This window comes from Podarcis raffonei, chromosome 9 (assembly GCF_027172205.1).
Source record: "Podarcis raffonei isolate rPodRaf1 chromosome 9, rPodRaf1.pri, whole genome shotgun sequence".
NCBI classification, from domain to species: Eukaryota; Metazoa; Chordata; class Lepidosauria; order Squamata; family Lacertidae; genus Podarcis; species Podarcis raffonei.
The window spans coordinates 41,331,653-41,359,090 of record NC_070610.1 but is presented as its reverse complement, the minus strand read 5'-3'; the positions used below and the strand labels follow the sequence as shown (position 1 = coordinate 41,359,090).

The following is a 27,438-nucleotide window of genomic DNA, read 5'->3' as shown; positions in this document are numbered from 1 at the left end:
GCAGTGATAATTAAAATGGGTATTACAAAGGGCTTGTGCAATAGGTAACAAGTTGACCTGGGATGAGGAAAACCTATATTCAAAATTTTACCCAAACATGAAGTACAACAAAGGGAAAGTCAGTAGCATGCAACATAACGCTGGGAAAGACAAATGCATAAATCAGATTATTTTTAAAAAATAATCTATTTTCTTTTGTTGCATATCCTTGGTCACTAGTTAGAATGCACTGCTTGGATTGTAAATGCCACCTACATGTTTTCCAAGGCCTGACTACAGAACTTTTATACAAACCAGTTATCTCAAGGCTAGGAAAGGTACAAACAAAAGAGGTCTGGATTATTTTTCCCCACACTGAACTAACTTAACACTCCAAAATTCACCCTCAAAAAGAAAAGTAAGAATTTTCAAAAAGAAAAAAAGAAATTTTCAAAAAGAAAAGTAAGAATTTTCAAAAAGAAAAGTAAGAATTGCTTTCTTAAGACATTCAATTGTGCTAATAATCTAAATAGACTGCAATTTTTATTCATTCATAACAATGTAATATAATAGTTCCTCTTAAAAAATAATGGATTTTATAACTATGATTATCATTTATTAAATTTGTATACCCCCCTTCATCCAAAGGTCACAGGGTGGTTTACAGCATAAAAATACTAAATGAAAACACAGCATACATATCATAACAACAACCAACAAACCCCCTCCCACAAACACATTTAAAAGACCAATGATTGTTTAATCAGCCCCAAACCTGGTTACTGAGGAACGTTTTTGTCTGTTGCCTAAATAACTCATTGTTACAAGGAATAAAAAGCTACATTTAGCAAAATAGTAAATATAAACTATGTATCTTATGAAAATGAACAGCCTGAAAGCATAAACCAATTCAATTAATCAATCAAACTTTTTAACACTGGATAAGTGAATCAATACATTTTTGTAATAATTAAATATTTGATTCATGGGAACTCTAAAAATAAAAAATCCATTATGAAATGAAAGTCAAATGGTATAATAAAGGTTAACATGAAACAATTCTACTTTCAATATCATAGAGAACTTATGATGTCCCACTATTGATGGAAGAAAATTCATGTTACCATGAATGAAATCTAATGGTGTTCATGGGCAAGTAGTACATACATTCACACAATGGGGCTTCACTGTCTTTTCCTCTCCTTTACAGATACAGCCCCCAAAACCTGGAAGGCGGGGCAGGGGGGAGGAACCACCCTTCACAGAAAATTTAGTGAGAAGTGGTTCAGTATGCAAACAGAACAGTATTCACACAACATTGGATTTTGCCCCACGATTTCAATATTTCTCATTTGGAGGCACAACGTTTTAACTGTGTAATGCTCTCTCCAGAGAGGCTCACCTTGCACCTTACATATCCTTAGACACCAAGCAAAAACATTCCTCTTCTCCCAGGCCCTTGGCTAATTAACCAACATATGACCCTTCAAACTAGGGGCAGGGAGGGTGTCACCTTCCCAAAGCCAGGTAAGTAAGCCACTGGACTTTGGGAAGGAGGCATGAGGGCTCTGACAGGGCACTAGAGCCCTCCTACCTACTTTCCAAAGCCTAGTTAGCACTTTAGCAGTCTTGGGAAGGAGGTGAGAGGAATCTAGGACCCTGCCAGCGCCTAGAGCCTTGCTTAGCCAGCTTTGGGAAAACAGCAGGAGAACTGGGAGGGGATCAAATTTTGGCTTAGTTTCCTCCCTCTCTCTCTCTGTGCAGGAGGGCAGTGTGAGGGTGCGGCCCACTTGGTATGAAAATACTGCCCTGGGCTAAGTATTCAGTATCAAGTTACCTGTCCCTGTGTCCCATACATAGAATTCAGTCTTATATTTCTGTACCAAGCACTGGATGATAACACAGAATCACATAATTTTAGGGTTGGGAGTTACCCAAGAATCATCTAGTCCATCCCTGCAATGCAGGAATTAAAATTATCACAATATCTGACCATGTGATTTAGGCCCTTGTCCAAAAAGCTGAGTTCCACCCACACACTTCAGGGTGTATAAGCCAGGGGTCAGCAAACTTTTTCAGCAGGGGGCCAGTCCTCTGTCCCTCAGACCTTGGGGGGGGGCAGACTATATTTTTTGGGGGAGGGTGAATGAATTCCTATGCCCCACAAATAACCCAGAGATGCATTTTAAATAAAAGGACACAGTTTACTCATGTAAAATCACGCTGATTCCCGGACCGTCCATGGGCCAGATTTAGAAGGCAATTGGGCAGGATCCAGCCCCCAGGCCTTAGTTTGCCTACCCATGGTCTAAGCCTTTCATTTCTAAGGCAGCCACCAATTCTGCCAGACAAGGCAACAACAAAACTTGTAGTGAGTTCAGAAATGCCCCGAAACAGGACAATGAACAGCTTCAATAAACACACAGGGAAACAAACCTCAGTGTATCCATTCAACCATTTGCATGCCTCAAGGGCCTTTCTGGATCACATCCTTGAAGTCAATTTATATCTTGATCACTAGTAAAAGTAATTTACATAATAAACAGTGCCACTGACAAGTGTTGATCTGATCCTGCTGAGAGCCTGCAGCTTTAACCAAACTTCAAGGGGTGTGGGGAGACAACAAACTACCAGGAAAATGGCTCTTCTTGAGACTGGAGAATATGAATGCAAATTACCGAGCCCTTGTACTGGGGAACAACAGGCCACATCCTGCAAAGTATTTGTCCATGGTCAGGTGATCCTCTAAGCGCTGTGTGGCTTGGATCCTAATAACCGCTCACCTAGTTTCACCCATTGAGAAGGTTTGGTCATTTTTTTAAAAAAAATCAGGTTGCCATGCCACATGACAATCCTTTGCAATATAGCATAGGGGTCTGCTACTCAAAGGAAAGCAGCAAGACATTCCATTGGGCTGATCCACACCTCTGAGTGTACCTAAAGCAGCTCTTTAGATACTAGCTTTGATCTGTATGCACAGAAGAATGGGGCTGTGTTTCTGGTGCTCCGAAAGATATCTAGATCAGGCAGACTCTTCAGATCTACTAAATTTGATATATGCATGCATAGGGAAGTTAGTTTTACTATGTATCAACTTGTAGAATGGGAAGAGAGTGCAAAATTACAAAAGTAAAACCATATGTATGGTTTGCATATATCAGTCATGTTCTTCAATTACTTCGCAATTGCACATTATATTGAAACATCACAGGTCACAAAACTGGAAAATACTACTGTAATTTGAGCAGAAACATACTTATTTTATAAATGCAGGAGCACTGGTGTGGGAAGAAGTTAAGCAGTTCTTATTCAAACGAGAAACTGTTTCTGAACATCCAGCACTTTTAGAGCAACTCCAAGCTGCAGTCACAAACATCCATTAGAGTGTTCCACAATTCAGAGCAAGCAAGTGGTTGTCAGTGCAGCCAGTAAATCACCTGATCCTATTACAAAATCAATTACTGCAGCACATTTCTATTGCTACACAACCTGATGATGGCAAAATGATATTGGATAGCTGCTGCAAGGTCAAAAACAACTAAAAACATTTTAAAATGTGTCTTATTTTAGGTCCACATTGCATCTATTTTAAAGGAAATATTTTTAATAAAGCTGTATAGTTACCTTCTTTGGCTGATTGGGACATTCGATGGATAGTCTCTGCAACTGGTCTGATGTATGGCTGCAAGATAGGAGATCGGAACAGCAGGTCGAACGGCCCAGCCTCTTCATTAAAGAAGAAATAATGCTGCAGCCACAGCCACACATTGACTTGCTCATCAGATGAGTTTATTCCTTAAGAAATCAGTACTGGTACTGGCCCACACACAATCAAAATTGGCCGACCGCCTCATTCTGCAGCTCCCTGGCAAAAATTAATACTGATAAAAATAAAACAATGGTGTTTCTCCGAATCTAATGCTAGTAATCACTGTCTTTATTGCCAAGCAAAGCTCGCAATCTTAAAGTGCCTCTTTCCAGCTACAGTTTCGCAAGACAAGCTGCTTTGATGCTCTCCACTGTTTTGCAAAAAAGCCATGAACTTAAAGTAACAGACACTGCACACTGACTAGAGTTTGTTTCTCTGTAGCACTTCAGGTCTGCTTTGATAGCCACTATCCAACCTGTTCCCACTTTGAACACGCAGTCTTCCAACAGCCAACAGAAAATAGCCACACCCCTCTGTGTTCACATGATCACTATTCAAGATCCGCTCAATATCTGAATAAGTACTGTTGCTGCATTGCTGAGAGTAACAACAGTGTAGAGATTACTGGCTGGAATCTGATTTGCCAGTCAGAGCTCCAGACCCTTTAAGACTCTAACGTTCAGGGTACCTGCCAATTTCACTTAGATTAATGTATTTTCTTTACTGCCAAACTTTGCCATTTTCCCTATGTTAAATATACACCCCACTTCAGCCTAACAAACCTAAGAGCAGAAAGCTGTCTTATGAAAATACAACTCTGGAGAAAAGGCTAACACCATTACAAACTTATACATACCAACCCAACAAGTAACAGAGCGGGGAACAAATTTCAGCTAAAAACAGAGCCAAAGCAATGGAAAACATAACAGGCAAAGGGTTTTAGTAAAGGAAACATGGAATTAACTTATTGGATAGCTACCTCAGAGGGGGAAAGTTTGCAAATTGATTCAGACAAGTGGGGGTTATGGGGGGGGAGAGAAAGGAACTAAATAAAATAATTTGCCTTGTCTTTGTCTCCCAAAGTTAATGTTTCAATATTTAAATAAAATAACTTTTCCTCAATAACATTGCTGTATTTCTAATTTCCCTTGTTTAATTGATCCTCAATGTAAAAAACCCAAAAAACCCAAACAAATATAAAACATAAAAAGCTTGCAGATGCTTCCAAAGCAGTACTAATTGCAAGTGCTATATATCAGTAGATGACATGCTGGTCTTTCAGCTATTAAAAGCAGTGCATTTATCTGTCTTACTGCAGCATGCACTAGAGTATTTGAAAAGAGAGAGAGAGAGAGCTCACGTTAACACAGATGCTCAACCTGATTACAGGATAATCTGCCTTGAAATAATTGTCACTTACATTGATAGAGCTATCAGCAGTTGTCTATAAAATCCCTTTTATCAAATGGTTAAGAAAAAGCAAGTGGCATGACAGCAGCTTAAGCGCACATATTCAAGCAAAACTTCTTGTTTTCGCTCTGCATCAAAAGCTATATTTGCTCTGTCTCCTCCCCTCTTCCTCCAGCCCTGGTTTACAGCTATATTGAGACAGTACTGCCTCTTCCTTCAACCTTGTTCTGCCCTTTCGATATTCACATTTCTATTAAATCATTTTCCAGTAATATTAAAATTCAAGCAACCAATGCAAATTGAATAAAAAGCCTTTGTGGAGAAAGACTCTGCATGCAAACAAGCAAATAATGCAGTAACCTTTTACTCGCCTGCTGGAGGTACTGTCTGCTGCATAGAATTTTAAATCCTCATCTGCAGATGCAATTGAGCTGGTATTGCCAAGGACTTTGCTCTTCCTGCGCTGATTCTACACAGCTATTCATCAGGAAAAAAACATTATAGGGAAAATGTAAAGTAATATCAGGTGAAATCTCTCAGACGGCCTGAAATGAGCCAACTTCTAAAAATCAGCTGCCGTCTTGCCTAGTCACATTTCTGAGCTCATAAAGGAAGTGTTATTGCTGATGTATGTTTGCTTGCCACCAATATGCAAGATAGGGAATCACAGGATGAAAAAAATTAATACATACAGTATTAGAGTGCACCGAGCAACCTTACCCTAATAATTTCCCGATGTCTTTCCTAATATAAAATTGCATCTCAAGATGAAACATCTCATAGAACCAAGTAAGACTTCCTGTCCTCCTTCTGCTCCTCCTCCATCTCCCTTTCAATGAATCTCAAGAGGCAGAGTTCTAATAAAGATGATTACAGCTATGCCATACTGTTGTGCCAAGCAAAGAAATAGCCATCTTTTACAAAGTTTTTATATAGACTGCTCGTTTAAAGAAGCATCTGTTATTCATCACAGTTACCACTACTGCCCCATCAGTATAGCCTGTTTCCCCTCACCCACAGAGGGGAAGATATCTGAAGTCCATACAGGGTGGGGTCCTAAAGGACTAATTTGTTTTTGGCCAGAGAAGACTAAAGCAGTTCTATGTTTTTGGATCTCAGAGCTGCTGCTGTTGCCTTGGGATTGGTATGGGTCTGCTTGTGTGCCCACCTGATCATCCTGCATATTTTTAAGTTATTACAGAAACATTTAAGTGTCTGAATCCTCTCCCTTCCAAGGAAACTGACCTGGAAATTACCCCTTGCTCAAAGTAGTGAGCAGCATAGAACAATGCTCTCATTTTGATCACAATAGATCTAATTTAAGCTTTATTTTTCTTATAGTAGGGAATTTGATATAGTCAAACAAAGAAACAGCTTTTGATTATAATTAGTTAAAGGCGGGTATAATCATTTCGAATAAGCATGTGATATGAAATGCATAGATAATTCAGGGAAACTTGTACTGCCTTTAACAGGAATGAAACACTAGCAGTAAAGGTTGTTATTCATTATTTATGTGCTCCCCCACTCATCTCATGTCAGTTTCCTTAATGTACTATTGATTCTCAGGATGCATAAAGATGGAGCCAGTGACAGACCACATATAGGGCAATCATCCAGTAAGTAAACAAAGTGACTGTTTAGGTAGATATAATCATGGAAGAATTCCAATATACAGAAGAACTTCAATGACACATGCAGATTTATCTATAATACCTAGCTAGATATTTCAAGAAAGTGTCTTAATTTGAACAAAGTTCTAAACAATAATTCAGTTTTTTGAAAGGCCATTTACACATACTGGATGCGTTCACATGATTGGATCCTGACTTAAGGTAAAGGTAAGGTAAAGGATCCCTGGATGGTTAAGACCAGTCAAAGGTAACTATGGGGTGCAGTGCTCCCCTCGCTTTTCAGGCCGAGAGAGCCGGCGTTTGTCCACAGACAGCTTTCCAGGTCATGTGGCCAGCATGACTAAACTACTACTGGTGCACGGAGGACCGTGACGAGTGCCAGAATGCATGAAAATGCCATTTACCTTCCTGCCGCAGCAGTACCTATTTATCTACTTGCACCGGTTTGCTTTCAGAAGCTGGGACACAGCAACGGGAGTTCACCCTGTCACAGAGATTCGAACTGCCAACCTTCCAATTGGCAAGCCCAAGCGGCTCAGTAGCTTAGACCACAGCGCCACCCGTGTCCCTTACTAAGTCAGTATGTGCACATACCCACATGAAGACCCTTTGCTGTTGCTTCACTCTTCCCTGCACAAAAACGAAACAAACGAGGAAACCACAGCTAACCATAACTCCCTGTCATATGAGAACTGGAAACACCTATGGAAAAGCTGGAAGGCAACTTGAAATAGTTGGAATAGGTTTCTGAATCCTTGATTGTTTTAGGTACTATAACATTATGGATGGCAAAAGCAGCTTTCTTTCCAATAGGCTCATATGAGGTGGTGTGGGAGAACAGCAACATTAATTTAATTCTCATTTCTACAATATGAAAGATCTCTTAGATATGTCTACATCATACATTGTAAGGGTTGTTGGCATCTGTCTGTCTCAAAGACAATGGAGTGAGCCTCTGGAAGTGAAGTCAGACCACTGCGTTAACAGCACCAAAGTGACCTCCCTGGGACGCAAGCCTGGGCAGTGTGTATGGAGGTCCTGGACTGCCCAGACGAGAAGACCGCCCTCTCAGCCTTGCTGATGTGGTCCAAAGGAAAGCAGAGCAATACATTTGGCACCAGCTTGGCTGCAGGAGTTGCCAGAAGGAGGTGTGCAAGGCGCTATCCAACCATCAGGGACTCTGCTTGATCTGTGTGGGGTTTACTCCTTAGCCTTTTCTTCTCCCGAAGACATCCTGCAAGGCAGTGGAGGTTTAGGACCAGAATTTTCCTTCTCCTAGATGGGCTACCTTCCCAGGTGGATTCCCTCAGATACCGCCTTCTTGACTGTTAGATCCACTATTGGTCTCGTCCGCTCAATCCACCAGGGCCTGTCTTGTGAGGAGCTGTGTGTTAATCTGAATTTAGGAAATGGTTTATCTGTGTAGATCATGGCATAAATATAAAATTGACATAACTAATATGACATGATGAACTCCATGGTAACCTGACACAAGCCTTACTCCAGCATCCTGAAAGGCATCCAGGATTATCTTAAATTCACACACATCTGACTTGAAGATTAACACATGCAAAAATAGAATTGCTAAATGCAAGATACTCAGCTCCTCAGTGGGATCCATCCACACAATGTTAAGGTGATTTAAAGGCAGATCTCAGACAGAGATGCCTAGGTTCAGATAATTTCTCACTATCAGAAGTCTTTCACTCTTTTGTTAAGCAAACAGGAACAGGATCACCAAAGATGAGCAAGGTGACAAATAGGCAGGAAAATCTGGAAGGGATTATGGAAATTGTAGGAATCACTCATTTCACAGCCCGCTCACCTCTCCACTGGCATGCCTCCGCAAAAATGTATTTTAAAAAACCATTAGATTCAAAGGCTAGTGAGCTCTCACAGTTCCAACAGGACAGAACTTATACAGTGCTCCCTGGGACACAACACACTTCTGCTTTCCCTTAACAACAGGTATACTTTTCTCTCCCACCCCCTTCTAGTGTGGGTTTATGACAAAATTGTCATGCCCATGCTCCTGTAGGCCTTTAGAATAGTTAGGAAAACTTTTACTCTTTAATTAAGGTGTGTGTGTATTGTAATTTACTACCTGCTTAGACTGTAACTTTGCTGTCTAAAGCAGCATTTTTTATATTCTGTCACTCCTATGTCATATAATAAACCAAACTTTCTTTATTTCTTTGTGTGAGAACTTCTTGTGGGCATAAGATTGAGGGTTAACACATATCCATAACAAGCGCATGTCATCACTCCAGCAAAAGATCCTAAACCACTCAGCATTGTGTATATGAACACACGAGTGCTGGCTGTGTACGTTTGAGTACACACTTGTAACAGTCTTTGCATGCAAGAGAAGTCCCTAACTCACTGATCAAGACTTCATGGTCTCCATGGCAACAATGACACTGTCTCAAGTAGCTACTGGCCCAACACACAAGGCAGGGTATACTCCGGATCTGGTCTTTGCTCCAAGTGGCATATGAAGGCCTGAATATAGATGGGAGTTGGTACGACCCCTTTGCCATGGCCAGGCCGCTTCCTGGTGAGATCTGGACCGACTGTATGAGGCGCCACAACTTGTTATAGAATGCATAAGGCCACAATCACAATCACTTCTTAGCGCCCTCTCTGCTGTAGTGGAGCCCAGTCTAAGCCTTTGCATCCTTGAGCTCCAGGTAATGGAACAGGTTGGACAATGGCTAGAGTGCAGGTGATATAAAGGTAAAAGGTAAGGAAAAAGACCCCTGGATGGTTAAGTCTAGTCAAAGGCGACTATGGGGTGCACCGCTCATTTCACTTCAGGCTGAGGGAGCTGGTGTTTGGTCAGATAGCTTTCTGAGTCATGTGGCCAGCATGACTAAACCGCTTCTGGCACAACGGAACACCGTGACAGATGCCAGAATGCATGGAAATGCTGTTTACCTTCTTGCCACAGCGGTACTTATTTATCTACTTGCACTGGTGTGCTTTCGAACTGCTAGGTTGGCAGAAGTTGGGACAGAGCAACGGGAACTCACCCCATCGCATGGATTCAAACTACAGCGTCACCTGCTCCCTAGGCGATATAAAACCCACTAGGAGGTCAAACAAGCATCACTTAGAGCACATAATCACACCCAATGCATGGCAATAGTTGTGGCAAAAAAGGCTTACTTTGCTGTCTCCACTGCATCCTTGAGTTCAGTGGAGTCATTCTGGGTTGTAGGGAACCTCTTTTTGTTAGGATACTACTTTTGCTAAGCTTAACGCAGCTGCCCTACATCTGATTTCAGAAATGACGTCAGGTGTGGGGCAGACAAAAGTGAAGCAAAACACGGTTTGCAGAGACTACAAATCAGGGTATTACTTGCAATCTCCTTACATCAGAGGTCGGCAATCTTATCGAAGGATGGGCCGGAAGACAGTCCAGAGCGTGTGCGCACACGCACTCTTCCGGATTGGAGGAGCGCCCGGAAGTGCACTGGAAATAGTGTGTGTGCATGTACACGTGCGCTTCTCCATCCCGCACGTGTGTGCACACGCTATTTCTGGCACACATCCAGGTTGGAGGAACACCCATGTACATGTGCACAAGCGCCATCAACCCAGAAGTCAGTCCCCGTGCCACACCAGTAAGAGCGGGGGTGGTGTGGCAGGGGTCGCCATGGGCCAGTTAGACAAGCCTCGTGGGCCCCTACCAGCCCATGGGCCTTAAGTCTAGATCTCAAGTCTAGATTACTGAAACGCAGTCTCTATTGGTCTGTCCTTAAGGTTTGCCTGGAAGTTGCAATTAGTGCAAAATGCAGTCACCAGGTTATTTTGCAGGGTGGCCTATAGTCAGCATGTATCTTCCCCTGCATAAAGAATAAAATTGGCTGCCTATATACTAGACTAGGCCAAGTTTAAGGTTTTGATTGATAAAGCTTAGGATCAGATTATCTTCCAGGCTGCCCAGTCTGAAATCTTATTTGACTAAAATACAATGGTTAGGATTAAGAACCTGGTATTTAATCCAGAAGCAGATTTTACATTTGCTGTTTAATGGGCAATTTATACACGCTTTGCGAATAAGTACAATTGAACCAATGATCTTGGTAAAACCAAAAGAAAACAATCTGAAAAGACCAAAACTATAGACTATTACTCACTTATGCTGGAGTATTCTGAATACTACTAAAATAATTATAATTTTTTTTTCAATTCATGAACTCAAGTTTACTGAATAATGTTGCAATCTAAACTGTTTGAATATAAATACTGCCACTGGTGGAAGGAGTAAATGAGATGGAAGGGGGGGGGATCTCATTTTCCTGCTGCTTCTCAAATCAAGCTCTGCTACTGAACTCAGAATAAGAGATTGGCTGAGCACTCAGCCCAAAGGGTCTATAGGAGTCTGCCCTTAGCAAAAGAGAAGCAGCATAACTGTGCTTCCTCCTTTCTAACCCACCGAACACCATTATTCACTTTAGAGGCACAGCTCAGCTGAAACATGGCAAAGACATAATCAATGGGGAAGAAGAAGAAGAGAAGCAGGCCATTCTCTATCCATAATTTAATATCACTGAATTTGTCCAGCCTAGTTCACTCAAAAGGTTAAGCCATGGATTGTTTAATCAATACGTGGCCTGCCTGAACACCCTGATGCAGCCCAGCAAACTAATAATGGTTTGTTTTCTGACAATGATGTGAAGCCATAGTTTGGCTTTGACTTTCTAACGCGCTTAACCATAGTTTATTTGTCCACCCCATTCCAAATGCTTGTCAAGCTACAAAGGCACAAGGCAAAAGCAATTTGAAAACAAGCCATGCTTTTGCTTGTTTACTAATTTGATAGACAACTAGTGGTTGGTTGAACCACGGTTTAAGCTTTTTGTGTGAACACAGCCTCTGCTTGACACCAAGCAGCGTGAGCTGCGGGAGAAAACTCTTTGGATCCAGAAGTATCTGGATGCCCACACCCTTATTTTCACAGGAACAGGAGGGGTTTAATCAAGAGCAAGTCCCTTTCCTGCCCCCAGAATGCACATTTTGCCACCTTCCTCATCCACACATAGATGTGGCATTTACACCCACAAAGCACTACATAATCTTATCTACCAGGATGAGCTACATGTATTTGCATAAACTGACAAAAATTTAAAAAGCTAAGTACAACTGTAACCCCTTTTAATTTTCAGCAATTTTTCATTTTTCTCCCTTTGAGTGTGAAGGTATTTCCCCCTCTAATATAGACATTACCGAGACAGCAGTCAACATAGTTTGACGAAAAAGCACGCCTTAAACTACCCATTAGGCACTTAAACAGTGGTAGGGATGCAATCTTTTTTAAAAAAAAACAATGGACAGGAAGTTTCACTGAAGTTTCATCTTAATTTCCAATTATAATTATAATTTATTCAGACAAATCATCCAGTACTAACAAAAAAGATAAAGACACTCAATACAACAACTCTATTATCAGCAGTCCGTTTCATTTTGTTTTGTAAGCTAAGCACTGTGAATCCAAGAGTACAACGTTGTGTGGATGAAATATCAAGATAAAGGCTACGCTACCTTTCAAGTTGGTCCACTGAAAGGCATCTTTTCAAGAGTCAATGTTGTGTTTTTAGGTATATGTGCTGGGAACCAAACAAGAGTCTGTCTGAACACAGGAGCTATGAAGACTTTATTTTTAAGTTGCTGAGCTGGAGTCCAAGAATTGTGTTGCAGTTCTCCTTGCGCACTTTTCTTCTTCACAAAAAAACTTTTTATTGTGCTTTAGTAGAAGGTCAATGGCTATCACTTCACTACTTGAGCACAATGGTGAATTGAAACAAGAACTCATAGCTGTTTGGACCGACAAAGCTACCAGTATGTCTAAGCCAATAAAGCGATTTGTTCATTAAAGCTACTAATAAAGCAACCTTTTGTTAGTCTATGAAACATCAGAAGCCTCAGAGAATGCATCTAACTGCAATATTTCTGGCTTTCCCACAAACTCTAGAAACGTCTCTTAAAACAAGTTCAAGGCTTAGTATTTTGATTTTCATATAGGTTGAACACACTAGTTGCATTTAATAATTCCATGTTCATGTAACAGAAAGCCAGGTTAAGGCACAGCTAAAATGCAAAAGCTGTCAATAAAGCCAACAGTAACAACGTATACTTTTGAAACAGAGTAAATAAAATTACATGACTCTAAAAAAGAGAAAGCGTTTGATAAGGGACGCACTAACAGCACCCATGATGCTGCTTGACCAAGTTGTGGGTGTCTGTTTACTGGGCCAAGAGGTAGGAGTCAACTTGCTTCATTCCAGTTAAGTTTAACACTGGCAGCTTTGTGGATTTTGCCCATCCTGTATTTGTTGACTGACAATATAAGCCAATAGGATACCCTCTATTTTAATGCATTTCTAACTACCCTTTGAAAGCCACTCCCCCTAGATCTTATGCACTTTCCTTATGCATATTTTCCTCAGTCCATGGTCCATTGGTCATCTATAAAAGACCAAAGCACTAACCAGAATTAAGATTAAGCTCGGGATTAAGAGCTCTCCTCTCTCCAGAATGTAACTAACATGTAGCCTAGTCCTCAAAAGGGTATGCCATAATAAATCTGCTAGTCTTTTAAGGTGGTAAAAGACTTTGTGTTGTTTTTGCTCCCCTCTGGAAGCTATTATCAAACAGGATAGTAAGGCTACCCTCCCAACCTCACAATCGTTATGCAGGCATACATCACAATGCAAATACACTGATAATCAATTCTTGGTTGATTGGGGCGGGGCAGAGGTGACAGAAAATAAGAGGGATGTGTGAAAAAATCAGTATGCAGAATCTAGAAAATTAATGGGGAATAACAGGATGTAGCAGGGCCTGGGAGAGAGAAAAATATAGGAGCATGCATGGAATGTTACGAAATAATACAAACCAAGAGGAAGAGCTAAATGGTCTAAACCATCATGTTACTTGCTGCACTGTAGATTCAACTGATCTACAAAGGCCACAGTCCAATGCACATTTAAGAGGGATCAAGTCCCACTGAATTTATTTCTAAATGAGTAGGAACAAAACTGAGCACCAAGACAAAAACATAGGTGCAGACTGTGGGTTCTTTCGTACATGTATGTGTATCACTCAATTACTAATTCAGATGCTACACATTCAGAATGTTTAGAATTATAAGACTGAGGCTAACCTCCACCTTCTTTCCCTTCTTCTGTTATGTTTTTGAGTTTCTAAGTCCCACTGAGTTCAATGGCACTGTCTCCCAGGTATGTGAGTATATGACTGCTGCCTTAAATAGTCAAAGGGCAACGTAATGAGAAAAATTTTTTTTAATGGCATGAACTTTTGGAAACTCATCAGATGCACAGTAGTCACTTAAGAATGATGCATACCCAGAGTGCAAGGGGGGACAGATTCCTCCAAAATAAATAACAAAAGGAAGATCAAACAATTCAAGAGAAACAGCATTAGGTGTATCATAGCAATATGCAGCAGTTCACAAATTAATACACAACTTATTCAAATTAATACACGGCCTAATCAGTGTGAGTATCAAACATGCCTGTAAGCTACTGGTGATAAACTGATATTGCATGGATTGAATCCTGTACACATACTTAAAACAGAGACAATTATGTTTGGGAGTGTACTAGTCATTTCCAGAGTTTGTTTAGACCAAGGTTCACAATGTCAATTTTCCCTCTGAACCTTTTCTGTTGGAATATGGCATAAATTAATATTTATTATGCAAGACTGAAATTCTCTCCCTATGGTTCCTGAGCATTATTAATTTTAATGTCAGATTTGTGTCATAGTGAGACGTTTCATCTTTTTGTTCGCAGGATACCTGCCCACTAGCATGACTGCTTCATTCATCTAATGAAATGGACTCTTGGTCCACAAAAGCTTGACACAAAAAACTTTTAAGGTGCCAGAAGACTGTTTCTATTGCAACAGACTAACTTGGCTATCCCCTACAGAAGTTATCAAGTAGTTTCATTGTATAGGAGGACAGTCAGAATTTCAGATAAAGTGGTACCTCGAGTTACATAGGCTTCAGGTTACATACGCTTCAGGTTACAGACTCCGCTAACCCAGACATAGTACCTCGGGTTAAGAACTTTGCTTCAGGATGAAAACAGAAATCATGCTCCGGCGGCAAGGCAGCAGCAGGAGGCCCCATTAGCTAAAGTGGTGCTTCAGGTTAAGAACAGTTTCAGGTTAAGAACCAACCTCCGGAACGAATTAAGTACTTAACCCGAGGTACCACTGCACACCAGAATGGTGTTTACATGAACGTACAGCAACAGGAAGCAAATGTTGGACACACCACATGAATTTCAATAAGAGTTCTGATGGCGAAGCTATAGATAATACGTTGAAGTTTGGACTGCAAGAACATTAACACTACTAAAATGCTGGATTTGTTTTATTGACAAGAGTTCAGCCACCTGTTTAATACTTCACAGAAATGCCATACTATACCAGAAATTGAATAATAATTAAATTAGCCATTTAAATGGCAGTTTGTGAACAACTGAGCTTTTTTTTTTTTTTACTGACTACAAAGAATAGCACTACAACACAGAGGATACCATTCCTGCAACATCCAAGCAGTAAGCAGATCCAGTAGAAATCCAGGTTTAGATGACCACTCAGGGATGCTTCCTATAAGGTACTGTATTTTTAAACTCCTGAAGTTTAGCAGCTGGCTTTGTGCAAGACACTACTCTCAGCATAAGGTACCTCACACACTTATGCAACTAAAATACTAGTTGCAGCTTTGAAAGAATACAAGGATGCAAAAGTAACAAATGCATTCCTTTTTTAAATGCTGTTTTTTCAACAACAAAAAGTCATATGAACACAAACTAAAGCAAATTAGTTCTAATTTACACCAATTTCCTGCTTATTCACACTTTCATACCCACAATACTAAGTCTCTTGCCATCCACTTCAACTACAAATCAAACCTTAATCAAAGATAAATTCTCCAACTTAGTTTCACTTTAAATAGTAGTAGTTTCTGGGCCTTTTTTTACCCCCAAAGAGGCAACTTTTGCTTCCAGGCCTTTCCCATCTCACTGCATATACTGTTCTTGGCAAGCTTCCAGCTTTGCTCTAAAAGCAGTCTTGGCTATATTTTTCCCTCCAGCGAAGTGCTTGGACAGCTCTGGATTTTCCCTTTTCTGAAAAAGGGAGGGGGGAAATGGCCTATAAATACAATTTGTCTTGCCTTCTATAAAGGCAAGAGGAAACGTTAAAGAAAATACATAGCTAAAAATAAATCTTGAATACCTGTAAAAGTAATGGCAGAGTGAGAAACAAGTGCTTCACATTGTCCTGAGTTGTAAAAAGAACAGAAGTAAGCCACTAAGCATGCCACAAATACACACAGGCTAAATAATAATAAAAAGTAGAAGAGACTTATCCACACACTCAGGAAACAGGATAAAACTGTTTTTGAAACACATAGTGAGTAGTGGATCATGTCTGCACCACACTTGGTCTCCACAAGTCTGACAACGTCTAAATGGCACGTATTTCCCTCTGTGTATTTTCAGGGATATATTTGTAGAAATTCACTCAAAAGCAGATGTCGTATTAAATACAAGGACACCTGGGGCAGAGAAAGAGGGATCCTCCTTCCCACACATTGATTAGGCAGAGTTTTCTGAACGCAGGACAACACCCAGGGCTTCACACATTGCGGCTGGGTGAATAGCAAAGTAAAGAACAACATATGGATACAGTTTTTAGAGCTAAAATATTTTTAAAATCTCCCTGAGATTTAACTGAAGAGTAGTTACATCAGGCTAGACAAATGGTCCATGTAACTGGGTAAGTAGCACAGAGTGATTGCAAAAGAAGGTTTAGACCGTAACAATGAATATGCAGAAACACCACAGCTGTATTTCATCGCTTTGTAACATATTCAATACCTCCTCATTAAGTCTTGAGAAATGGAAGAGATTCAATCTCATCAGGAAATACAGAACGATAATTAGTAAGCATAAAAAGAAAACAAACTATTAGCTGTAGAAAACACCTATCTTAGGTCACATAACAGAAAAGGCCTTAATATTTCACAAGTAGACTAAAAAAATGGAACACCAAATTTCATCATTATTACACACAAGAGGTCAAACTCTCTGCTTAACCTCAGACTTCTGCACAGAGCCAGACTGGGGCTACAATCTAACACAAAAGCCCACTAAAGTCAGTAGACTTAAGTGTAACTAGCTCTGGGATGGATTGTGACCAATAAATTTGGTTTCAAATCATGCTGTTTAAAGGTGTTTCATGTTTTTGTTCTAGGAAAGCACTGGGGGGTACATGTGACCTCCCATGAGTTGCTGGCTTCCCCCTGCCATGATCCCTGGTCAATGTCCATGCCAGGACTGATAGGAAGAGGAGTCCAACAACATAAAGAAGTCCATGGGTTCCCCATCCCTGTTTTTGGAATAAGCCTAAGGAGCAGTAGTGAAACCATTGTTCCCCATAAAACTTCTCACGATGAGCTGCCATATAAGAATAACTGCACAATGAGGCAGTGACGTAGGTTTGCTGGAAAGCTTGGATTAGGGTAATTTGTATCAGAAAATTTTGTTCGGATTTTTAAAAATGTGTGATGCCCTAGAGTAATCCAATTAAGCCTGTTTATTTTACTTGTACTTAGTAACCAAAGCTAAAAATATTGAAAATGCCAACCTTAGCTGATATTTATTTAAAACTTGCATCCTTTCTTTGTTACTAAAGCTAACGCTATTCTAGACTGCATCAACAGAAGTATAATGTCCCAATCAAGGGAAGTTCATAGTACAGCTCTATTCTGCCTTGGAAAGACCACAACTGGAGTACTGCATCCTGTTCTGGGCGCCACAATTTAAGAAGGATATTAACAAGCAGAGTATGACCAAGATAATAAAGGGCCTGTAAACCAAGTTTGATGTGGAATGGTTGAGGAGCTGAGTATGTTTAGCCTGGTAAAGGAGGTAGGAGGTAGGGCTGTCACATGGAGGATAGAGCAAGCTTGTTTAGTCCTGCTCTGGAGGGTAAGACCCAGACCAATAGATTCAAGTTACAAGAAAAGAGATTCTGTCTAAACATCAGAAGGAACTTTCTGACAGTAAGAGTTGTTTGACAGAGGAACAGACTTCTACAAGAACTTCCTTGGAGCTTTAAAGCAGAGGTTGGGTGGGTCATCTGCCAGGTATGATTTAGTCAAGAATCCTGCACTGCAGGGGGTTGGACTAGATGACCCTCAGGGTAGCTTCCAGCTTTACAATTCTATGATTCTGTGAATTTATGAAATGGGAAATGTCCCATTAAAAAATTAAAACTTGTACACCCCACAACCATGTAGTGAAGACTTTGAAAACAACCTGACTTTGCTTAGTTACCCCTGTAATATTTGATTACATGAAGTGCAATCCTCAGCATCCCTCAGAAGCAAGCCCTACTGGTTTCAGTGGTACATGTGCTTGGGGCTGCAGTCTTAGATCACAAGATTGCTCACCATTCTTGAACTTCTCGTTAAGGAAGAGATGCTAAGCTTCCAAGGATCTCCAAGAAACTCCATGAAATCAAAACAAATACTTGGGTAGTGTAATCCATCACCTTATCTCCTACAAATCCTTTACTGCTGGGGTCCAGGATGACAATAATGAAATTTGCATTGATCAAGAAAGCTAAGTAATTGTTTTCAAAGAACTTCCCACATTATCTCAAAATTATCCTTAAGTTGGAACAATTATTTTAGAATCCAAAACTTTATCCAAATACAATGTTTTCAATTAGGTTTTCCATTAGTACATTTATCACAGGTTAATACCATCTACCATTATGTTGCCACTCATCGAGTTCTATGATGGCTGTTGTTTACTTTTCTAAAAATTTAGTTATCTCCCTTTTGCTACTTTATGTCTAGTACTACTTTCAGTATCACTTCTGTTTAGGAATTTACTACATACAAGTATACTCAGCAAATTTACAGGGGAGGGGAATATTTTTTTAAGGGTTTTAACCAGAGACAAAGAAGAGCATTTTACTCTCCTGCTACATATCCATTCAATATATATCACTACTTTATAAGAGACTCTGAAGTCAGCTAAGGTTTCCAAATATTCTGCCTGCATTAAGAATGCAGCTGAAAGGGGCTTTTCTTCCTGATACTCCTACCAAGATCTAAAGGCTACTGTATGGCTGAGCAGCAGAACTGAAAGTGGTTAGGATCCTTCTTCACAGCTCCTTTTCTCACACTGCAACCTGAAGTATCACAAAATGAGAACATGAACCATATCACAAAAAGGAATGGTGAAAGGGATCTGTCAACAGCAAATCAATATGAAACCTTGACAGAGGAACAAAATTAATGCTGTAGAATTCATTCCTTAAAGAATCTGAAGGCAAGATTTCCAAGCCTAAACAATTGAAAAGACTACCTGAATCTCTTCTACCTGGAGTCTCTGGTCTACAAAAGTACAGTAATATACTTACTGCTTATACCTGTCTCAATTCAGATGCTAGAAGAACGGTCTCATCCAAAACCTGAACTCCTAAAACCTATTATGTATTCAACAATGCAAGTTTAAAAAGCAGAGCAATGTTGTAAAGCTAAGCACTCTATAGAAAGTTATTGAAATGGGATGGAGAGCCAGCTAGACAACCTCATTTTGCCCCATTTATGCATATGTGATATAGTGCAGCCTTTAATTACATGATTACATATTACTTTAGCTATACAACTCCTACATTGTTCAACATTCAGGATAGGCAGTGTTTATAAACATATCTGCATACTAGTGAGGCTGTTTTAGGACACCTCCCTTGTTTGCTGTAGAAGAATACATTCAGAAACAGTAAGCAGAAACTACAAAGCTTCATACTTTAAGCAGATGAATGTCACTTCAGAAAACACACATAAACCCCACAGACAGATATGTGAATTGAGTTTAAAAGATAGTGGATGTTATCCAGCCAAGACCCCATTAATGCAAAGATAAGCCAAACCTTGACCTGGTGTGAATAAGCAAATGTGCAGGCTCACAGAGAAGACAGCAGCTGCTCCTGCCCTCCTTCCCAGGACCTGCTTCAACCCAAGGCTAAGCTGTGGTTTGGTTCAGCATTACTTCCAAATCTGGGCTCATGCCTTGCCTTGCCTCTAAGGTTTGCTCTTCATTTTCTGCTCAAGGTTTCTCTGGACAAGACAAGCCATGAATCTGGGTTCAAACACAACAAACAGATGGACAGATCCATGCAGAAGGTAGTTTACACAGCAAATTCCTGGAGTGATTCCAGCAGTTTTAATAATGCCAAAACAAGTGACTCTTTTTTTGCTATTTATGATGTTGGGCTTAAAGTTGCCAAAATTATATGGTGAGCTATTCACACAAACTGCTTGCTATGTGAAGCTGCCTCCGTATGGCTGAGCTATTTAGTTACATGGATGGATAGTCAAAATCAGCCATATGAAATGGCAACCATTTCAGAGGCTCTTTCAAGTAACATCATTGTGGAATCTATAACCTGTGAAGCAGCTCTTAACCACTGAGTAGTAGCTGCAAATGTGGTTGTACCCTGTTACAATCCCCATTCTTCAATCACTTACGAAATATGAATGTCAGATTGGGCACAAAAGGGGAGAAAAGTCAAGAAGAAACCTGTGTACTTCTCCACAAATAGTTATATTGTAAACAGACTATTCTGACAGTTGCCTAACCAAATATTAAGCTGTGTGACATTACCTTCCATAATTAAGGCTGCTGTAGCAGGTGTATTTTGTAGGCTCTTGCAAAAAAAAAGTGGCACAATAAACACGTTACTCTTCAAGCTACCACTGAACTCTTGTTCTTGCCACAAAAGGCCAACACTGCTACTCTTCTTGAACATACTGAGAAGGTAATTGCTCAACCCATCCCAAATGTAACTGGGGTGAAACTGTTTGGTTGACAACACTCATACTTAGCCTTAATCCAGAATCAAGAAGATGAAAGACAAAGTGCAAGTCAATGGATGAGGTAGCTTCTGAGAGGGAAAATCTAGAAAGGAAGCAGTAAAAAAAAAGTGAAGAGAAGGCATGGCAAAGAACTGACAGAAATTACTTGGAAAGGCCAGAATTTAATGGCTCTTTTGAAATCTCAAAGAATGTAGAAACATGGCATCATCACCATCTCCTAGTAGCAATGGCTTCTTGTCAACCACGAATATCAGAAGGTAGGATGAATGGGCAGAGCACAAGATGACACAAATGACAATGGCTACATTCCACGTTAGTCATATTCAAAGCAGGCTCTTTGAAATTAATGAATATGACTAACTTAGGTCCATTAATTTCATGGAGTCTCCTCTAAGTAAAATTCAGTTGCCTATAACCAACAGTCTTTTGAAACAAAGGTTCATTACCTTACTCAGCTTTTTCTTGTGGAATGAACAGGTTTTGATACTAGAAAGACACAAATGAAAAGAAGGGGATATGCTAGCCTAAGTAGACCATAAAGAACTAAAGCCATTTTTAACTTAAGATGTTCTAAGAAAAGTATAAGACTGTGAGCTAACCAATTCTAGGACAAAAATAAATATGCACCAAGTATGTTCTCTTAAACGTGCCATTTATTTTAATAGAATTTACTTTCAGGGAAGTGCTTTTTGGCACCATAATCTAAGACTGAAGTTAAGCACATCAGCAGAAGTGCTACTAAAACACAGATAAACGGAATGAGATGATCCACCAGGTTGTTATATTGTATGTATTGAAGAGGTGAACTAGAGTACAAAATCAACAAATGGTACAAGTCCAGTATAGCATTAACACCTTTAAAACTGTACTGTCCACTACACTTCCTCAGGAACTTAAGAAACCTGTTTTACTAGTAGTTATTTTTAAACAAAGAGTTTGCACAATACAATTACATAGTGAGACAGTGTGCAAAACATAAGCATTAGTGTAGCTCTTTAAAAGTGGCAGAAAATATTCAAAAGTGATACTTCACTGGCTTTACTATATTGAAATGATTGATACAGCAAGATGACAAGGAAAATAATATGGCCAGGACGTTACAGGGACATGGATAGAGAATGAACCATACTTGATCAAAAACAGGAAAAAACCAAGTGAACAACAGTTCTCCATTGGAAAAACACATTGGAAGATATGTAAATGAAAAAAGCAATGCCAACTGCAGACCCAAAAAGAAGAGAAAGAAAAATAGTGGAAGCATTAAATGAGCTAAGACCTAACGCATAAAACAAATCAACAATTATTTTAAAGTGTGTGATCTCATGTTAGTGACTTTGAAGTTACATTTAACATTAAAGCTGCAATCTATACAAACTGGCCTTGAAGTAAGTCCTGTTTAATTCAATGGGACTTATTTCAGAGCAGAATTTTATTTAATTTTTATTATTTCTTAAGAATGCTTGTTGCCCGCCCCCTTCAGCTCAATGGAGGCCAGTGTGGGGAACAAAATACATATCACATAAAACACAATGGACCATGCAAACAAATTAAAACAATAAAACAAATTAAAGCCACACACCAGAGTTACATACCATCCATTAACTGAAACACTAACACCCCAGTCCTAACCATTTCTACTCAGAAGTCAGTCCTATTAAATTCAACTGGGCTTACTCCCAAATAAACGGGGATAGGATTGCAATCTTAGGCTACAATCCTAACCCAAACTATGAGGGAATAAGCAGCTCCACTGAATGTAACAAGACTTACAAAGTTTGTTCTTGGTGCCAAAATGATAGAAGTGATGGCACCAACTGCACTTCCAAGAGGAGGGCATTCCACAAGTGGGGTGGAAGTGCAGGAAAACCTCTCCAGTGGTATGCAGAGAAGGGCATCCTCTGAATATAGGCAGGATGATATAGGGCTGGGGTGGAGAACCTGTGACCCTCAAGATACTATTAGACTACAAATCCCATCAGCCCTAGCTGGTATGAGATGATGAGAGTTGTATTCCAGCAACACTTGGCAGGCCACAATTCCCCATCTCTGATATATGGGAGAGATATTCCTTCAGTTATTCGGGTCACAAGTCACTTAGCACCAGCATCTTGAATTCGGCCCAGAATAAAATGGGCAACCAGTGTAACTCCTTCAGAGGATAGCACCCTAAGTAATTTTAAAAAGCAAGTTACACTAATTATTAAAACATGGTCACAACAATTTCCATTTATGTTCTGGTATAAAAATGGCAACTGCACGGAGCAATACAAATCATGTTTACTCAGAAGTAAATTCTACTAAATCCCACTGGCAAACCAATCCTAACCCTAGTCATGAAGCAGCAGGTTGTGACAGCAATGCTGCATCTTTAGCCCCACTGCTCATGCAGGCAGGAGCAAAAGGAAGGGAAGGGGGACCCTGTTCCATGCTATGCCTGGCTAGAGATGATGCAAGGATTGGGCCAAATAAGGCCCAATGTCTCCAGGTGACTCTAGTGCAGCCAATTCTGCAGGTGACTATCTATGCAAATCCCCCCCAATGTTACTTTTAGTGGAGTTGATTAGATTATTTACACCTTGCCCATCTGGTTTCCCCAGCCGCTCTGGGCAGATTACGGCATATCGAAAAACATAATAAAAACATCAAGCATTAAAAGCCTCCCAATACAGGGCTGCCTTCGGATGTCTTCTAAAAGTTGTGTAACTCTTCCTCCCTTCATATGTCAAGGAGATGGAGTTCCACAAGGGGGGCGCCACTACCAGGAAGGCCCTTGGTTGTTCTCCAGACACCATAAAGCTAGAACTCCCATCAACCTTAGCCAGCATGGTCAATGGTTAGTGATGATACAATTTGTTAGTTCTTAGTTCAACAGCATCTGCAGAGCCACAAGTTCCCTACCCCTCATTTAGGACTTCAGAATATCAACCCAAACCATGTTTATTTTGAAGTCCTCACAGAGTTCAATAGTACCAAATAAATGCTGTAACAATGCAATCCTATGAATGTTTACTCAAAAGTATCTCGTGCTGTATTCAACAGTCACATAACGAAAGATATGGCAAGCCAAACATTCCAATACTTGCACCAACCCACTGGTGGATAACAATATGGAGCTAAAGTTTATGCACGTGTGTTGACCATAGTGAGTCTTCCGATACAACTCCTACTATTAAACAGAGAGAGAGAGAGAGAGAGAGAGAGATATGAAAATTATGCAACGTACTCTTGAACATCAGGCCGACGATTTTCAAAATATGGACAGAGTGGGTTTCTTAAATAAAATGTAACTCATATATAGTTATAAACTTAAGGCAGCACACACATTTAAACTGCATTAAAACTAACTTAAGATAATTTCTAATATAACTTTGCAGTGCAAGTGCAGTGCATATTAAAAATGTACAGAGTGTATTCAAATGTCAGACTTTTCAAGTGCTCAAGACCAATTGAGGCTGAATGAATCCTACCCTTGCCCTGCTTATCTTCAGACCATCCAAACCGGAAGATACACCCAGTACCTCACAGTAGTCAACATCAAGTCCCTGTAAGAAAAACAGGCATATACCTGGTGGAGGGACCAAAAGTATGCAAAACTACTTTTTGTAGCTGGTAAAGGGGGGGCTGCGGGAGAGGGGGTGAAAAAGAGAGAGAGAGTCTTAACACTTGGAGCAAACACGATGTCCGAAGTCGTCCCTTGATTGGCTCTCTCCAGCCCTTCTCTTTTTATTAAGCTACCCAACAAAGCCATTTAAAGCTCCCCTCGAGATGCACCCATCGTTTCCGCCTGACCCCGATGGAGAGATTTCTCGGCCACGGCTAAGAGGGAGGGTCAGTTAGCGCAGCAGACCGTGCAGAGCGCCCGGCAACGTGAGGCGCATATGAAACGAGGGGCAGCGGCGGCGGCGGCTGCCCTTCAAACCCCACCAAGTGCCGCGCGGGGCACAGCCGAAGCATCTCATTCCCTTTTCCCATCCTTCCCGCTCCCCGCCCCCTTTCCCTTGTTCCAACCGGGAGGAGCGGAGGAGGAGGAGGAGAGAGGGTCGGCATCCACGTGCACCGTCCGCGGAGCCCGGTGGTGGGATGCTGCAGCGGATCGGAGCCACAAACCCACCGCACCTTCCGTCCCACCGGTTGTTACTCACTTCGGGAGGGAGAGTGGAGCGAGAGAGAGGTCGGTCGATCAGCGGAGCCGGGCTGGGTTTCCTGCCGTGACCGTAGCAGACGTGGGGCCGAGAGGAGAGCGTGGCCGCCGGGACCACCGCTGCTTCTTCGCCCGCGGCGTGGCGGGCCGGTGTGGGCTGGGCAGCAAGTTCGACGCGGAGGAGGAGAGTCGGCTCGGGGGTCTCGGAGGCGCACAGCTGGAAGGTGCAGGACGGGTCCTCGCCGGCTCCGGGGGATCCTCAGTCTCAGCAGCAGCAGCAGCAGCAGCGAGCCCGGGGTCGCTTCACATGGAGCCGTCGGCGCCTCCACCTCCTCCAGCACAGCGCTGCCCGCCGCTTCCCCCCGGGGCCGGCGCGGCCACCCCCGGCCTTGGAGGGGGAGGCGGCGAGTGGGTCGGGCCGCGGCCCCAGCCCGGCTCTGGCTCTCATACACTCTCTCCGGGGGTCTCTGCCGCCGAGGGCGCTGCTAGGGCCCCAGCCAGGCGGAGGCAGCGCGGAAGCGGAGCCGGACGGCCAGGCTCAGCGCCGCTCCCGCCCCGCTCCCAGGCATGTGGGTGACTGAGTCTCCGCGCTGGGTCCGGGCGCTCCGCCGAGGGCGGCGGCGGCGGGAGTGTGAGGAGGAGAAGGAGATGGGAGCGGGGCAAACGAGGAGCCGCTTCTGTTTCAGGAGGGGGAAAGGGGGCAGAGGCTCGCGCGCGCAGCCACGGGACGGTCCGGCTGCCTAGTCGCGCTCGGGAGCCGCTTGTTTTCTGTCCCTCACGCGAGCGCACACAGTCAGCGCTGAGGAGGGAGGAGGAAAAGAAGGGACGGCCCGTCGACGGCGGCGCGGGAAGATGACACCAGCCGTAGCCTGGCAACAGCAACCCCCCCTTCACCCGCCGCCGCCGCCGCCTCCCGGTGCGAAGTAATGACGTAGAGGGGTTGCTACGCAGGGTTGGCTAGGGGCGGGGTGCTGATGCTGCGGAACGGTGTCGTCCGGGACACTGGGGTGAGTCGAGGAGGAGAAGACGCCTCGCTCTGCGCAGCCGCAAACTGGGCGGGCGGGGTCCGGTGGGGAGATTAACCTCTTCGGCGCCGGACCAGCCCTGGATATTTGAGAGGAGGCTGATAGAAGGCAACGCGACCGTGAGGGACCCTCAGGGACGGCCTGTTGCCGAGATGGTCCCGAGGCTCGTGCTGCCAGGGCGGAGACATGCTCGATGCAAGGCAGCACCTTTAACTGTGGTGTCGCGGGGCTCCGAACTGGATGCAAAATCCCTCTTCAGTCGTGAAGCTTCCCTGTGTGATTCGTCAGCAGCTGTCAGTCTCTGCTACCTCACAGGGCTGTTGTGAAGATAAAAGCATCGGAAGGAAGGGAGTTGGCCACCGAGGCAAAGCGTCTCCCCCGTTACCCTCTCCCCACTCCACTGAGAGTGCTTCACTTTGCAAACACTTATAAAATATATGTTCTGAGTATGCAAGGCTCATGATCTGTGTTGGTCCCACCGTTAGCCCAAGTGAAGTGATCGTGTTGCCCGTCTTGAGGCTCACCTGGGCTTGCAATACCTTGTATTGTATGGTAGAAGTGCAGTCGAGCACTATGCAGCCCGGAAGTACGCACATGTAATTATCAGCTATTTTTTAATAATAATAATATAGAAGAAATTTATTAGACTACTGTGGCAAAGCACATGGCTGGTTAAGCTGAGGAAACTAGCTCACTGCATTAGAATAATGAGGTATCTCCCTGCCCATCACTCTGTAAAAATTACAAAATCTAATGAAACTATGCAAAGCTTACTAATTTTTTGCAAGAGGGTGTGAAGAAAAGATAGAACATCCTGAAGAATTGGCAGTGCTAGTACAAATGTTATGCATCCGAAAGGTCCCAATTCTGACATCTCCAAATTAAGATTCAGGAAGAGAAATACCTCAGACAGAGCTGCTGCCAACCAGAGCAGACTATATTGGTCTAGAAGAGCCAGATAGTCTGACCCAATATGACAGTTTTGTTCATAATTCTTGCAGAAATGCCCACCCCACTTCCATCGTAAGGCAACTTATGAACTATCTTGTTCTAAGGGAAGTCAAGAAAAGACAGAACAGCCTGCACATAACCCAGCTAAAGAGAGCAACACAAAAAGCATATATTGAAGCTGTCAGTTAGCCTGTGACAAGCATGGGAGGCAGCTATTGCAAACAAATGTGAAGCCCACTTGTATTTGTATTCTCAGCATTTTTATTGTATTTTGCCTCAGGCACGCTTTTTAGCAGAGGGCAATTCAAAAAAGCAATCAATAAATAATGTGTTGTCTGCCTCTTAAGGATTTGTAAACTTCAGAGATGCTAATTCAAAACCCTGATTTAAAATAATAAATAATAAGTGTATTCCACCTACCTAATTTCAGGAGATTTGGAGGCATAGAGTCAGGGACAGTGGTGAAACTAGAGTGATCACTGAATTCTATTCAAAAATAATGCCAACCCAGAATATATCAGGGATACAAACATTATGCAAACTAAATATTTAATTAGCAGGCTGCATTGCATTATATTCAACAGTTTGTTTGCCTCTATGAGATGAAAATGTGGCCTCTTTATATACATCTATATGACAGCACCATAGAAATAGATAGATGAGGAAGGAAATAGGTAGCATGAAGATTTCATAAGGAGTTACAGTACATTTCA

The 27,438-nt window shown here is 41.9% G+C and overlaps 1 protein-coding gene across 3 annotated transcripts in view; it reads right to left on the bottom strand.

Annotated features, from left to right (window-relative positions):
- The window catches only part of FBXW7 (F-box and WD repeat domain containing 7), a 119,704-nt gene extending 94,853 nt beyond the window's left edge, over positions 1-24,851 (bottom strand). The window contains exon 1 of one of the 3 annotated variants that reach the window (XM_053403098.1): positions 24,751-24,851. Coding sequence is in view for 2 of the 3 variants with exons in the window: in XM_053403102.1 (XP_053259077.1) it covers positions 3,604-3,759 (156 nt within the window). In the remaining variant the exon portion in view is untranslated. Of the gene's footprint in view, positions 1-3,603; positions 3,799-24,750 lie in introns of those variants that run through there. The other 2 variants (XM_053403102.1, XM_053403097.1) reach the window with 2 other exon arrangements.
- Between the last annotated feature and the right edge of the window lie 2,587 nt (positions 24,852-27,438).